At 44.3% G+C, this 16478-nt stretch overlaps 1 protein-coding gene across 1 annotated transcript; it reads left to right on the top strand.

The window, feature by feature from the left end:
- The first annotated feature begins 15081 nt into the window (after positions 1 to 15081).
- LOC117131986 lies at positions 15082 to 16414 on the top strand. The gene is made up of 4 exons (XM_033285258.1): positions 15082 to 15383; positions 15440 to 15932; positions 16021 to 16290; positions 16376 to 16414. The coding sequence occupies exons 1-4, from the start codon at positions 15082 to 15084 to the stop codon at positions 16412 to 16414; spliced, it is 1104 nt and encodes a 367-aa protein (XP_033141149.1).
- Positions 16415 to 16478: the final 64 nt, after the last annotated feature.

Raw genomic sequence — 16478 nt, 5'->3', positions numbered from 1 at the left:
GCCGCTTTACGCGGTTTATTTATATGATAAATGTTTTGTTTCGAGTTTCTCTTGAGTAGGGTTGAAGTAAATACGAGTTGTCGTCTCGTATGTAGTTCTAATTAGACGTTCAATCTGTTGGTTCGTTCGTGATTTTCGTAAAAATTTATCTGTCTTTACGATTTTCGAGAACATTGAGATACGAACGGAGAGGCATGGGTTTATGATCTCGTATCTTTTAGATATCATGCCTTGAGATGTTTGAGACCAGAGCGTTGGGTTTAGGGCAAGACCTAGGTTTACTTTCGGTTAAGGTTTGTGCGGTGACTAGCCGGCTATCGTTTTTCCTGTTGCGATTTCTTCCTGACTCGCACCGGTTTAAAGTCCGCGATATGTTCTCGGCTAATATGACTTGTATGGTACGATCGAGCATCTTCTCAGAATCACTGGAAGTGCTAAACCAAAATTTTGGATTTTTGTTGTAGCGCGCTTTTGTCCTTGTGCTGGACGTTTTTAAAGATCAAAAGAGTGATCGGATTGCGTTTGTTTTAAGACGGCTGGGCGTGTGTCGTCCGGGGCCAATCGACGAACGGGGGGGTGTAAGGGTTTTTGTGGTCGCGTTCTGACAATTTGTTAGCATTGTCCTCGAATTTTAACTTTTTGCGACGTCTCGCAGTTTTTTTCGAGGATTATGCGTGTATTTTTGCGTGGTTTGAAAGTGATAATCTTTACGATTTTTGGCCGGATGAGGCCAGCACGAGCGTAAACTGAAGCGTAAGCTTTTCGATAAAAAGACAGTGTATATTGTAAAAAATATTTATGTTTCTAAAAACTTGATTACAATAATGGCGATTGTGGGAAGTATACGAGTATACGCACCCCACTCCCCCCCCCTTTTTAAAGAGGGGGGGCTCGCTGAACTCGTCTTTTGACAAGCTACCCTACGTACCCCTTTCGAGGAATCAAGCCATCTCGTAGTTCTGTTTCATGCCGCGAGTGTTCTTACTCGGCGTTGGTGTCGCGATGTCCGCCTTGACCGTGTCGATTGTGGCTGGGTCGTCGCTATTTTTCCGGATGTTCCGGTTGAGTTGTCGCGTGGGCTTCGGATTTATGTCGAGCTTCGACGTCCGATGCGTTTTGCGTTGACAGACGATTTTACTTCGTCCTTGTGCGGGGCGCTTTTGGCCGAAGATCGATCGATCTTCGCGCGTTTGCCGTTTCCAGAAGCCGTGATTTGCCTTAACTTATGCTCCGCGAGGAAGCATAGTCGCGACTGTTTTTGGCATCCCCAGATGGCGCGACTCCGCTCGGCGTTGGGAACTTGAGACCCAGGTGGTAAGTTGACGGAACTGCCCCAGAAGCCGTGATTTGCCTTAACTTATGCTCCGCGAGGAAGCATAGTCGCGACTGTTTTTGGCATCCCAGATGGCCGCGACTCCGCTCGGCGTTGGGAACTTGAGACCCAGGTGGTAAGTTGACGGAACTGCCTGCATGGCGTTGAGCCATGGGTTCCCATGATCACGTTGTAGATAGCGGGATGGTCGACTACCGCGAATTCGACGATTTTCGTGATCTCCTTGGCCATGACTGGCAATTGGATTGATCCGAGAGTCATCGACACTTCGCCTGAAAAACCCGTGAGTGGTTTTGGCGTCGGAATTACCTCTCCGAGTTCGATACTCATCCGCTTGAGAGTGTCGCGGAAGATTACGTTGACGAGTACCTTTCCGACTTCTAAATCTCGTATGACGAGATCTATGACGAGCGGGTCGCAGTGAGGTTGGTCGATACCGCCGGCTTCTTCCTCGTGATGAAGTGATCGAGCAACTTTGGCCGTCTCGAGGAGGAGACCATGTAGGCCAATTTGCGCTTGATTCTGCCTTCCGTTGGTAAGCCTTGATGGCCGACACGGTTATCGCCGCAGTATTGAGATCTCTCGATGATCATATTGACTCTGCGACGATTGTTATCGTTCCCTTTGTCGTCCGGCCTCCTACCGCGTTTATCCCCAGGTTGGTTTCGTTGAGGAGATTTTTCAGCGGGCGGATTTCTGTCCGTCTTGGAGGCCGATCAGAATCGAGGATGAGATCCTTGACGCTAGTTACTTCGAAAGCTCTCCAGCGAGCAGCTTAGCGGCCAGTCTTGCTCCTAAGACTTTGCAATTAGTCGTGGAGTGTCCTCGGGATTGGTGGAACTCGCAGAAGGTGTTCTCGTCATACCCTTGATTGCGAGTCCATGTGTTGCCGTGGTGGTGGTCGGCCTTGATCCGAATTGATCGCATAGTTATGCGCTCCTTGGAGATCTTCCCCCTCGTGATGGACGTACTTGTCGTTACGAGAGTTCTTCTTTTTCCCCTTCGGATCTGCGTCTTTCGAGGATGGTCTTACCAGCTTATGTTTTTGCGATAAGACTTTAGTTTCTTCCTCCACTATGATATAGTCCGTTGCTTTGTGGAGGGCGTCCTGGATCGTTCGCGGTTCGTCGAGAGTTATCCATTTTCTGAATTTCGACTTGTACCAGAGCGTCTTTCTCAGCGCGTCGATGGCCACTTTGTCGCTTATCCCGCTGACCCTGGACATTATCAGTTTGAAACGACTGATAAACTCGCGGAGGGGTTCGTCTTCCCTCTGGGAGAACTCCAGAGATCAACATCGGAGGTTTCCCTGTCTATGAATACAGAGTATGTTGAGGAATTCCGATGCGAGCTGTCGAAACTCCCGATGGTGTTGCGACGAAGGCGTGCGAACCATTCGAGCGCTGCTCCTTCAAGATTTTCGACGAACAGGCGGCAATAGCCGGCATCCTTTTCGCCGTCCTTCAGTCTTGCTTTCCCATCGCGATGTGGAAAGCCTGAAGGTGCGCTTTCGGATCGGCCGTACCATCGTACTTCGGTACTTTGATCTTTCCCGGATCGGACACCCTCATGTCCGAAATGCGGCTGGTAAAGGGGGTCTTTCGAGCTCCTTCCAGCAGTCGATGATCTCGGGGGCAGCACTAGTAGCATGATGGATTTGAGACTTTACGGCTCTCACTTCTGCCGCAGTCTTAGTGATGTAGTCGCGAAGATCGCGGATATCCAATGTCTCGTCAGTGGATTTCCGAGCCTGTCGGCGCTTACTTGAGTGAGCTCGTTTGCCTTCCGGCCAGTCCTCTTGTTCGTTTCCAATAGCAGCTCCTCTTGTTCGTTCCAATAGGCGACTTCTTCTTCTTCCGTCATTGGTTTTTCGAACGGGGAGCCTTCCCGAGCGGATCGGCTTCTGGTCCTTCTTGGATGTCTGTCGACATCCTCGTCGGTGTCGTTGGAGACATCGCTAGGATCCAGGTCAATGTGTTCGGCTTCGTTATCCTCCGAGTCCTTTGCAGGGGGCGGAAGACTTTCAGAGTTCCCCTTTTCGATGGGAGATTTCTCGCTGGGGTTTTGACCGGAAGGTCGTTCCCGCGCGACTCCTGCTCTATCGAGTGGGGTGGCGAAGTCGAGCCTCTTCCCGCGGATTTTGGTGGTTCCGCGGGGACGGATAGCTTGGGTCCTTGCCGTTAAGGTTTCAACCTGTTTGGTCAAGGTATTCACGAGCTTATCCTGTTCTTCCGACCTTTTTTCATAGGTGGCGAACATCTTTTTAAACTCCTCGAGCGTCGCGGCGTTGGCTTGCGCGTTGGCCGCAGATACGTCCGCTACCGGAGTGTGGAGATCGGTGCCGCTGCCTCCGTTAAGGGGAGTTTGCACGTTATCCGCGTCGTTGGTTGACATGTCTGACTGTGTGTGGCTTTTGCGGGTTAGATTGATCCGTAAGTCCCCCTCCTTCTAGCGCCAAACTGTGGGAACCGAAATTCGCACTGTCGATTTCCGTTTAAATAAGGAAACTAAGAAAACCCTAGTTTCCCAGAGGACCCGGATATCTGTTAATTACCACACGTCAAGCAATCAGAACACGAGAATAACAACGATAAAGATAAGAAATCGAAAAGAGAGCAAAGTAGATCTTATTCCGAATCTGCGTATGAGCGTTACAACAAGGTATAAGCCTGGGCTCGAGAGCTGTCGGCGAGATTCCTAGTTCTAGCAACCCTAAGACGGCTAAACCTAATTGAGTCGCAGCTCGAAATAACAAAAACGGAAAGTTGCCTAAATCGCTCTAAGTGCCAAGTTTGCTCTGAAAAAGTTCTCCTCTGCTCCTCGCCTAGGACTCCTTATATACTAGCTCCAAGGTCGGTTTACGCTTTTACTCTTCTGCCCTTAAGCCGTCATAGCAAAAAATGGAGATATTCCGTTTTTCCCGATCTTCACAATTATCTCCAAAACTTCCGTATTTATCCGCGGAAACTTGACATTTATCCTTCCTCGTGGGCCAAGCGTGAACCATGCTGTGGTTCACGGGCTTTTGGTTAGGAAAAATCGTAGGATGGGCCTCGAGTCGTGTTTTAGGTCCCTTTGGGCCGTCTTCCGACTCGACACGTTTACTACGAGTTTTCCGCGGTTTCTAATCCGCGAAGTTTGATCGATGAATTAGAATAGCGGGAAACATGGACTGAGCTTGCTACGGTCTTCGGGAGATAGCATTCGAAGGTTTGACGAGAATGCAAGGACTGGTGTCGTATCGATGTTCGGAAAGGTTCAATCGCTACACAGCGACCGAACTTTGGCTCGAGCCCGGTCGCTACGTAGCGACCGTCGTCGCTACGTAGCGACCGAGCGAGATGAGCTCGGTCGCTACGTAGCGACCGAACTTTGGCTCGAGGTCGCTCGTCCGGCCCGATCGCTCGGTCGCTACGTAGCGACCGAGCTTTGGCTCGAGCTCGGTCGCTACGTAGCGACCGAGCGGGACGATCGCTCGGTCGCTACGTAGCGACCGAGCTTTGGCTCGAGCTCGGTCGCTACGTAGCGACCGAGCGGGACGATCGCTCGGTCGCTACGTAGCGACCGAGCTTGGCTGAGCTCGGTCGCTACGTAGCGACCGAGCGGGACGATCGCTCGGTCGCTACGTAGCGACCGATTCGGCTGAGCTCGGTCGCTACGTAGCGACCGAGCGGGACGATCGCTCGGTCGCTACGTAGCGACCGAGCTTGGCTCGAGCTCGGTCGCTACGTAGCGACCGAGCGGACGATCGCTCGGTCGCTACGTAGCGACCGAGCTTGGCTGAGCTCGGTCGCTACGTAGCGACCGAGCGGGACGACGCTCGGTCGCTACGTAGCGACCGAGCTTTGCTCGAGCTCGGTCGAGCGGGACGATCGCTCGTTCGCTTCGTAGCGACCGAGCTTTGGCTCGAGCTCGGTCGCTATGTAGCGACCGAGCTTGGCTCGGGTTGGTTTGTTCGGTTTGAATCCCAAGGATACTTCTTCGTAAAAACCTCGTATAGGTTATTTTGACGAAATTACATCCCTTCTTTTACTAACTCTTTCGGAAATACGATCTCCGAGGATTTTCGGGTGGTAATTCCGTCGTAACCGTTTTTGACCCCAACATCCTCCACCATATATTCCAGCGTAGACCTTATCTCAATCTCTAGATTTGCTGCAGCATCATAGAGAAATTTGTTGAGGAAGGCGTATCTGATGTCATTCCAGGTAGTGAGAGATCCTAGTGGCAACTTCCTAAACCAATATGCTGCTTCTCCAGCAAGAGAGTATGAGAATAATTTGCATAAATAGTAGTCTTCAGAGACTCCATTGCATTTGATGGTCGATGCCAGATCTACAAATGTCTCTAGGTGGCCAGTGGGATCTTCATGAGGAAAACCGTGGAAAGAATGCTGACCCACAAGAGAGATATATGCAGGGTGCAGCTCAAGGACAGTATTCTGAAGTGATGAACGATGCAATGCATACCTTTTAGCATAGGCGTTCTCAGGACTGTTATAGTCTCTAATTTCCTTCGGTCGTCTAGTCCTAACATACATAATGGTAGCATCAGAGATTGTAGAAGGTATCTATCGATGAAAAATATCTGTACCGATCGTTTTTGAAGTGCGGATATCGATCGATTTTGAGTTACTACTGTCAATCGATGCTGAAGTCGGATCTTTTGTATCAGCTTCTTCTACTTTGCTCTGCTCTCCTGATACATGATATTCATCATCCTTAACTGTATCATGGTTGACCAGCTTTTCTCTGTTCAGTTCATCCTTCTGCTTACTCTCATCTGCATGGTGAACCTGAATGTCTGGCTGCTTGACATGAGTGGTCGGGATTCCAATATCTTCATCCTGCTCGCTATAGGCAAAATCCATAATCTGACTAATACTAATCTGACTAAGACTAGTGATTATTCCTTTTTCGTGATCTTCAATCATCTTGTCCACCATGTAATCAAACCTTCTACTACGAGTTGCTACAGCTTCGCTAAAAAATTTACCTAGGAAGGCGCCTTTGATGTCTTCCCAACAGGTTAGAAATCTTGGCTGCAGCTTACTGAACCAACTAAAAGCATCTCCAGAGATAGCATAAGGGAAAATCTTGCAGAGTATGAGGTCTTCGGATATTTGTTTCTGCTTACGCCTTGAAACTAGACCCTCAAGCTCTTCGATGTGGTTTCTGGGATTTTCATGAGGAAGACCTCGGAAAAGATCCTCACTTCCCCAATTATACCATTGGCTTGTCAGATCAAAGGTATTCATCTCAGCAACAGCAATTACATCAGGGATTTCATTACCCTCTGCATTAATCAATCGTCCTGTGCGGCTGCAAGGGCGACCTTCTTCGTCTCGCCAAATACCTTTCTTGTCGATCTTAAGTATGAGCGCTTCGACCTTCTCTGTCTCTCCGTAAGTGGTGTTCGTCATTGGAGTAACAGTGTCGCGATGAATAGTGTTTCGATGAACATTGTTCGGATGAACAGTATCGCGATGAACAGTGTTCGGGTGAACAGTGTCGAGCGATGGAATATGAACAGTGTCGATCGACGGAAGATGAATAGTGTCGACCCACACGGGATAAACAGTGTTCGGATGAACAGTATCACGGTGAACAGTGTTCGGATGAACAGTGTTCGTGTGAACAGTGTCGAGTGACAGAATATGAACAGTGTCGATAGACGGAAGATGAATAGTGTCGACAGATACGGAATGAACAGTGTCGATCGACGGGATATGAATAGTGTCGACCGACACGGGATGAACAGTGTCGATCGACGAGTCATGAATAGTGGCGATCGACGGAATTTGAATAGTGTCGATCGACGGTAGGTGAACAATGTCGTGCTGAATAGTATCGCGATGAATAGTACTAGAATGAATAGTATTATGATAAACAGTACCTCGATGAATAGTACCTCGGTGAACAATGTTGTTTGACGATTTGTTGGCTTTGTCGATCACCGCTGCTTGTCGTTTGTCGATCGACGTCGGATGAATGGTGTCGATCGATTGATGGTGTATGCTGTCGATCGATGCTGCTTGGAAGGTGTCGATCGATGCTTCTCTCTTAGACTTATGGATCGTGCATAGACCAGCAGGCTTCTTAATTGAAGGACCTAGAAATCCTCTCTTCATTGCTCTGGTACTGATATGTATGTACCTGAAATCTAACTGATCTAATGGCGATCAAAGCTCCCCGGCAACGGTGCCAAATTTGATATCACTCAAATTACCCTAAAGAGTGTTACTCTCATCAAAAGAGGTCGAGTTATAGTACTTAGGGATCGAATCCAAAAGGAGCTAGGGAACCGATTAGATCTAAACAAGTTATAATAAACTAGGCTAATAGATTATAAAATAGCAATTAAATAAACAAAGCAGTAAACAAGTTGAACAAGTCAATTGTTCAGCTTGGCAAGAGTTGTTCGATGGAAGGATGGTTGCTAGATCTAGGGTTTCTATTCAGGTGTTGGAGATTATAATTCCTATAGGTATCTATTTGTTGCATGCATGATATGTTAGAGCTCAACCGCTTAACTCAGTGATCAGCTGTCGCATGTTTCACTGGTTAACTCGCTAGATCTCGTATCTCAACGGTTAGTATGTTGACAACGAAAGAGTGTCGATCGATGGTCCTATTCGGACGTCGACTGATACACCTTTACCTACGTCGACGGGTTCTATCCAGGCCTATGTGCGATGATGATTTTCCCTATTAGGATGCTAAATTGGCGGTTAGCCCTCTCTAGCAATCCTAATATGATAGATAGATGTCAGGATGGGATAACAAGGATGCTTGTGTATGCAATCATATGATCAATATTCTAGTTAATTACTCTAGAACAAGCAATAAGTATAGATCTATCATGAATATCACAACAAGGCAGATCTATAGTTTGGGGCTAATCCCGCAAACCTATCTGAACCCTGGATCTAACAGGTGGATCTACTCAGACATGAAAATAGAAATCATAGATGAATAGATATAAAACTGAAATGAAATAGATCAATAAAACCAAAGGACTTCCAAGAGGACTCTGATAGGAGTTCCTCCCTTCTCTCCTCTCAGAGAAACAATGAAAATGAAAGTGTAAAGAAGTCTTGCGAACCGTAGCCGTCAACAATGGCTTAGAAATGACATAAATAGGGTTTCTGGTCGTCCAAGGGCATTTTGGTAATTTTTGGCTTCTGGGTCACGCAGTCATAAAATATACAAGGCCCACGATCTGGGATCTCCATCGATCAACGTGCAGAGTGCTGCATCGATCGACGTGGCTTTCTCTTCTCGGCAGCTTCCTCTCGCGAGGCAGACTGACCACTCTTCAGTAAAACGGGCATAACTTCTGCTACAGGATGCTGATTGACCTGAGACCGGTGGCATTGGAAAGCTAACTCAAAGCTATATCTTGTGTCCAAATATGGGCTCAAGCTAACAGTCGGAAGGTCTCAATCCATAGCTAAACATCGGACGCGTCTGTGCAACTCTGCACCTCCAAAGGCTCCAAAAGACTCCAAAATCACCAAATTTCTCATAAACGTTCCTGATCCAGTAAATACTCTAAATAGACTCCAAAACATAATAATTGTATCTTAAAACACTTTAAACACTTATAGACCATGATTAAAAATGGGTAAAATATATGGTCTATCATATAGCGGGGACACAAGTGTGGTGATATTCAAAATAACCAAATGATCCAGCTGCTATAGCATGTGAGTAACATATTTTCTCGATTCCATAGACACCACAATCACACTTGACATGTTCCAAATCAACAACACAGTCCCGTCTTCCACATGTTACAAAGAGTCGCCATCCATCAATTGGTTGGACACTCATCTTATCTGCTATCTCTAAACGGATCGCCAATAAGTATTCAATTCCCCGACTATGTTGAGTTGTAAGATTCAAAACATCTTCTCGCCTTTTCCAATACCATCTTCCCAGCTTCTCCCTTATGAACTCCAAAAGGAATTATATGGGAAGTCCTCTTGCTAGCTTCAATGCGGAGTTAATAGATTCAGCTATGTTGCTTGTTTTAAGATTGTACCTTTCTCCATGACAATGAACCCGTGACCATAGTCTCACGTTTGTGATCTCACTAAAATTACTCTAAGGAGTGAATTACTCTCTCAAATAAGAGGTTCAGTTGTAGTACATAAGGATCGAATTGAAAGGGAGCTAGGGAACCTAATAAATCTAATCAGAATGATTAAGCTAGATTGATTATGATTAAATGTAAAAGCATATTTGTAAGCATGGCAGTTGGTCGATTGATTTGATTGGGGGTTTTGGTACTTAGATGAAAATAGCTAGACTTAGGGTTTTTATTCAGGTAGTCAAAATTATAATCCTACAGATGCCTAACAAGTTGTATCCATGATACTATAGAGCTCAACACTTATAAACAAACTGATAGGCTCTCGCTTTCTAGGTTTGTCTATTGACCAGATATAAGTGTTGTCGATGATTCTATATGAGTATCGATCGATACACTTGTTGAACCGTCGACCGATTATTCGATTAGATATCGATCGATGCGTTTGGCCAAGCTTTAACGCGAGGGTTGAATGTGCTCACTAAGCTTCCTAGATCAGCTCTCGCCTTACTCTAGCAATCTTGGCTCAATTACGATGGATTCAGGGTGAGATGCAAGTAATGACCTTTACCTCAAACTCATAGATCAAGTTGTAGTTAGCTAAACTAGAAACAAGCTTTAATGACAATCCTAATGATGAATATCACAACTTAGCAATCTATAACTGGAGCTAATCCCTCATAACCTATTTAAACCCTATACCTAACAAGAGAACTACTCAGACATGGCTAAGCAATTCATAACATCAATTAGGTGTGGTGTAAAAACTGCATATATAAATAGATAGATATAAATGGAGTTCCTATCACAAATCTCTTTGGATCTTCTCTCCAATCTACTAAAATCATAGAAAACCTTTTGTTGTGACAATAGTAAAACAAGAAAACACACTTTGCCTCTAACATGTTGGCCAACTTATATAATTAGGGTAAAACTCGTCGGGGTAATCTTGTAAATTGGTGAAGACTTGTGCTTTAAGTCGGCTTGGACCAAACGGGCTTCTGCGCGCTTCGCCGCCGATCGATGTCACGATTGAACATCGATCGATTATTTCTCTTCAATGTCGACCGATGGTCGTGCTCGATGGTCAGCTCGGATGCTTTCACCAAATATCTCCAAAATGCTTCAAAATCATCACTTTCTTCCAAATCACTCCTGGTCCTATAAATATACTAAATTTACTCTAGAGTATAATAAATAGTAGTTAAAACACTTATAAACCATGGGTAAAAGTGGGTAAAATCCATGGCCTATCAACTCCTCCAAACTTACCATTTTACTTGTCCTCAAGCAAAACATACATGCAGTCTCTCTAAAAGAAGTTTGAAAACAGCAGAATACTCACAGATTCTTAAACTTGGAATAAGGTTCTAATATCATAAGCACATTATACAATATCCTAGTCTAGCAACCAAGTTCATAGGTTATAATCTCCATAAGAGCCTTATCAACTTCCATAGGCTCTGCTGCATCTCCTGAATGTGTATTGGTGGTCTCTGGAGGTTTGGGTTGTGGCATGAGTGCATTGAGACGAGCGATGTCTATCTTTGGTAGTTGCACTCTGTATGTGAGAGGTGTGCATCGATCGATGGGTACTGGAGGTTGTCGATCGATTGCGGTCTGTCTCTCTTTATCGATCGATGGTGGGGTCAGTTTGTCGATCGATGCTGACATAAATAGGGCTGGGCCAGATGTGGGTGTCTTGCTGCGAACTCCTCGTGAGTCATGATCCTCACGGCATTGCAAGATGTGGTCGACTCTGCAGGTACCGTCGATCGATGCTCTGGAGAAGATGTCGATCGGTTCTGGTTGACGTTCATCGATTGATGTTTGAAGTCGGGCGTCGATCGACACCAATGTGATCCGCCGAAAATCATCAAACTCTCTACTTTAAAATCTCCTTCTTGCAGCTTCTCATGCTTCATCACTTGCCATAAATCATCACCTATGATGGCATTCACATGGTGCTTCATCACATAATCTCCTATCCCCCTTTTTAAGGCTTCTTTCCTCTTAACATCTTCTCCTGTCTGAACAACCTACATCTCCAGCTTCTTCACATGAGTGCTCAAAGTCTCAAACTTTGTGTTCAATGTGTTGTAGACAGAGTCGATCTTCCCATTGAAGTCCACCGTCATGCTCTATTGTCCCTCAAGAACCCTATCAAGCATTGCTTCAATCTTGCTCTCCTGCCAGAGAAGTTTCCATTATGGTTTCCAGACCTATAAAATCCAGTTCCACCAATGAAGTTCACATCTTTTTCTACCTCTGCTCTACTCTCTGTGTCTACAGCTTCTGCCTCCTCTACTAAGCCAAATTGCTAAGCTTGTGAACACTGTCCAGCTTTTCCCTGACCTCATCCATCTGGTCATTCCCAAGAATGGCTGCAGATCTCTTCCTCTCAAAATTAGTGTTCTTGGAGTTGTTGATGGATGCCAAGTTCTCAATAACTCTTACTGCCTCTTCTGGATTCCTAGTGTTGAAGTTCCCATCGCTGGAAGCATCAAGAGCCATTTGATACTGCACCGCGATGCCTCTTAAGAAAGTACTGAACAACTGCACTTCATTGAATCCATGGTGTGGGAAATCTCTCTGATAAGACTTGAATCTGATCCAGGAGCTTCTTAATGATTATGTAGGCTCCTACGCGAATGTAGCAATCTTGCTCCTCAAGTCTTCAGTGTGCGCCTCATCAAAGAAGTTACACATGAATGCATTCTTGATGTCAGCCCAGGATGTGAGAGATCCTGGTGGTAACTACTTAAGCCAATGTGAAGCCTCTCCAGCACGTGAGTACTTGAAGAGCACGCAGCATAGGTAGTCCTTAGAGACTCCCTTAACTTTAATAGCAGATATAAGATCCTCGAACCTCTCCAGATGGTCCATAGGATGCCCGTGAGATAACCCACAGTAGGGTGTCTGTCCCACGAGTGTGTAGGACTGCGGCTTCAACTCGAAATCTCCTCTCTGGATAACAAGAGGACGAATAGCTGATGTGTTGGCATAGAACTGATCGGGACGGTTGTAATCAGCCAATGTTCTGGGTCGAGCAGCCTCATCTACAAGTTGAGCAGTTCCAGTAGCATCAGTATCGGACTAAGGGATTGCAGCCCGCTGAGCATCTATCATCTGACCTGCTGCATTACGCAGATGATCCTCCTGGTCATGCTGATCTCCCTTCTCATCACGTACAAGAATTAAAGTCGCAACCATGTCTAGCGGCTCAATATCGATTGATTTTTGGACTGAAGTATCGATCGACGTCGGATGGAAGATATTGGTCGACGGAAAAGTAGCTTCGGTCGATAGTGGTGAGCGAGTGTCGGTCGACGAGACTGGTGTTTGGGTTGACAAGAATTGAGCGATGAACCGGTGTTGTTGTCGATCAATGAGGAGCGTCTTCCTTTGCGGATCAAACATTCCAAACTTGTAGGAACTGATGAGAATAGCAGTTGAATTTCCTTGTTGCTTCTGATACTGATGTGCATGCATTTGAAAAGAAAAGAAATTTTTTTTGTCAAAGAGTGGTTTTTAAGAAAAACCTAGACGAAATCAAACTAAATCTATTAAGCGATCAGAGCTCCCATGCAACGGTGCCAAATTTAATCTCACTCAAATTACCCTAAGGAGTGAATTACTCTCTCAAATAAGAAGTTCAGTTGTAGTACTTAAGGATCGAATTGAAAGGGAGCTAGGGAACCTAATAAATTTAATCAGAATGATTAAGCTATGTTGATTATGATTAAATGTAAAAGCATGTTTGTGAGCAAGGCAGTTGCTCGATTGAATTGATTGGGAGTTTTGGTACTTAGATGAAAATAGCTAGACTTAGATGAAAATAGCTAGACTTAGGATTTTTATTCAGGTACTCGTGATTATAATCCTACAGATGCCTAACAAGTTGTATGCATGATACTATAGAGCTCAACACTTATAAACAAAACGATAGGCTCTCACTTTCTAGGTTTGTCTATTGACCAGATATAAGTGTCGATTGATGATTTTATAGGAATATCAATCAATACATTTGTTGAACCGTCGACCGATTATTCGATTAGAATATCGATCGACGCGTTTGGCCAAGCTTTAACACGCGGGTTGAATGCGCTCACTAAGCTTCCTAGATCAGCTCTCGCCATACTCTAGCAATCTTAGCTCAATTAGGATGGATTTAGGGTGAGATGCAAGTGATGGCCTTTACCTCAAACTCCTAGATCAAGTTCTAGCTAGTTAAACTAGAAACATGCTTTAATGACAATTCTAATGATGAATATCACAACTTAGCAATCTATAGTTGGGGCTAATCCCTTATAACCTATTTAAACCCTAAACCTAACAAGATAACTACTCAGACATGGCTCAGCAATTCAGCAATTATGTATAAAAACTGCATAGATAAATAGATAGATATCATTGGAGTGCCAATCACAAATCTTTTTGGATCTTCTCTCTAATTTACTAAAAATCCTAAAAAATCTTTTGCTGTGAAAATAGTAAAACAAGAAAGCACACTTTGCCTCTAACATGTTGGCAAGCTTATATATTTAGGGTAAAACTCGTCAGGGATAATCTTGTAAATTGGTGAAGACTTAGAGTTTAAGTCGGCTTGGACCAAACGAGTTTCTGCGCGCTTCGGCGTCGATCGATGTCACAATGTGAACATCCAATGACGGACCTACATTCAAGGTAGGTGTGTCAGAATAGTGAAAATTTGATTTGTAAGGTATACCATAATAGGAATAGCATCTCAGTTGGTTAAAATTCTCTGCTCCGACACCCCGTAATTCTAGTTCGAAACTCCACTTGCACCCGTTTTAATTATTTTTTGAATCAGGCCGAATTTGGATTTTAGTTTAGTTTTTACTTTTTCTTTTGGGCTGAGCCTAAAATTTTAATTTATGTGGGCTTTTAAAATCCAAATATTACTAGATGATGTTTTTATTAAAAGGATAACTTTCATAATTGCGCTTTTTACATATTATCATTTTAAAAAATCTAAATATAATATTAAATAAAGGGCAATTGTCAATAATAGCACCTTTTGAAGTTTTCCTCCCCAAACTAGCACTCAGGATCAAAAATCACAAATATAGGTTTCATTAAAGATGTAATTTACCTTTGTACCCTTTGTTATAAGAATAAAAAAAAAACATTTCATTTCATTCGATCGCGAATCGTGTCGTCTCCTCTCGGGAATCTTCAAACCCTCACCGGCACTGTCGTCTCCGACTCGGGAATCGTCGTCTCCGGCTCGGGAATCATCTTCTCCGACTCGGGAATCGTCGTCTCCGGCTCGGGAATCATCTTCTCCGACTCGGGAATCGTCGTCTCCGGCTCGGGAATCATCTTCTCCGGCTCGCTAATCATCTTCTCCGGCTCGCTAATCGTCTTCTCCGGCTCGCTAATCATCTTCTCCGGCTCGATAATCATCAGCGTCACACTCTCTACTCTCAAAATCGGTAACTTTTTAAAATTAGGGTTTTTGAATTAAAATTTGGGAAACTTGCGTTTTGATTTTGATTTGTTTGTTACTCGTTCTTATTAACAAGCGAAGCAAATGAAGACTTTTGTGTTGTTTTGTATTTGTATTGTTTCAGGAAACCCTTCCTGAAAATTGGATTTTTTTTTTCTTGTCTACGCAGGATAGAAACAAGATGGGAGATTCAGTACCTCTAAAACTAGCACTGCCAGAGCTGAAGTATCCTATTGGTTCACAGCCAAAGGAAAAGTCAGCAATCAACCAATACTCCGGCTCAGAGTATATCTCTATTGTCAAAAGCATCCTAAAACCAGATGAGATGATGAGAGTCCGGGGATCATTTCTGGGACCTATAATGAAGCTCAGTGAGAGAGGATTGAAGTTATCAGGAAAGATAGTCTACGCCATTCTCACTAGAAGCATCGTTTCTGTCAAGGAGAATGAAGCCTGGTTCCATTTCGGTGCGCAGCCAATGAGGTTCTCTATAAGAGAATTTCATATGATGACAGGCTTGAAATGTAGTGGTGCATTAGAAGGACCACGAAGGGAACCGAGAGATTTAATTGGGAATTGCTAAAGGGGCGTAGTCATAAGTTAAGTGACGTGGTGGACCAGCTCAGAAACACAAGAGAAGATGCTTCTGAGGAGAGAGTATGCCTCGCAATGCTCATCCTGGTAGAGAGCATATTATTGCGGAAGAGCAAAGGAGGGAGTTTTCCTTTGGAATATGCGAAAAATGCACAGGATATGACATATCCATGGGGAAAAGAGGCTTACATTGTGCTCCTGAAGTCAATTCAAAACGCTGTCGCGAATCATTTGGAGAATAAATCCAAATTTGAGTTGCAAGGTTATCCTCTAGTATTCCTTCTTTGGATACTAGAGTCGATTCCTTTGCTAAGGAATAAGTTCAGTAAGTGTGTACCAACAGTTGAGGTTCCTGGGCCGACTTACTTGTGTGAAAAATACACTGAGATAGAGAATCCATCACTTGATAGGGTTTTACAGGTTGAAGCTGATACAAAGGTAAGCTTTTCCAAGTATATGTTTCTCAGTTTATTTGGCTTCTTCTTTTTAATATGTTTCTCATTGGTCTTTTTTGAAATATTCTCAGCTGAAGGTCCATTGCATACTACCTTCTATTCCTCATGATCCAGAAGATGATATCTCCATTGAAGACAAATATAGTGACGAGTTGGAAACAGTGAAAGATGTAACAAAGAAAGGGTACAAGATTACAGCCGATGACTGGGAAAATAGGTGTGTAGACACATTTGACACATTGGATGCTCTTATTCAAATGATGGCAAATAAGGAGACTGGCCAAGCTTCTACTCCGATTGATGAGGATTCAGTAAATGAAAAAGTGAACAGGATCATCACGGTAATGGAGGAGAATCTGAAGAGCATGAAGGATCGAATGTCATTACTGGAAGAAGAAAACATACATCTTAGAGCTCGTGTGTCAGAGTTGGAAGGAAACAGCAATGTTTTTCCCACTAACGTGACACAAAAGGTAAATTCTCAAAACATCTTCTTTTACATTTGCATTTTCAAGTATTTTTTGGAAGA

This window comes from Brassica rapa, chromosome A02 (genome assembly GCF_000309985.2).
Source record: "Brassica rapa cultivar Chiifu-401-42 chromosome A02, CAAS_Brap_v3.01, whole genome shotgun sequence".
Lineage (NCBI taxonomy): Eukaryota > Viridiplantae > Streptophyta > Magnoliopsida > Brassicales > Brassicaceae > Brassica > Brassica rapa.
The sequence above is the reverse complement of the archived record's forward strand: the minus strand, read 5'-3'. Positions and strand labels throughout refer to the sequence as shown.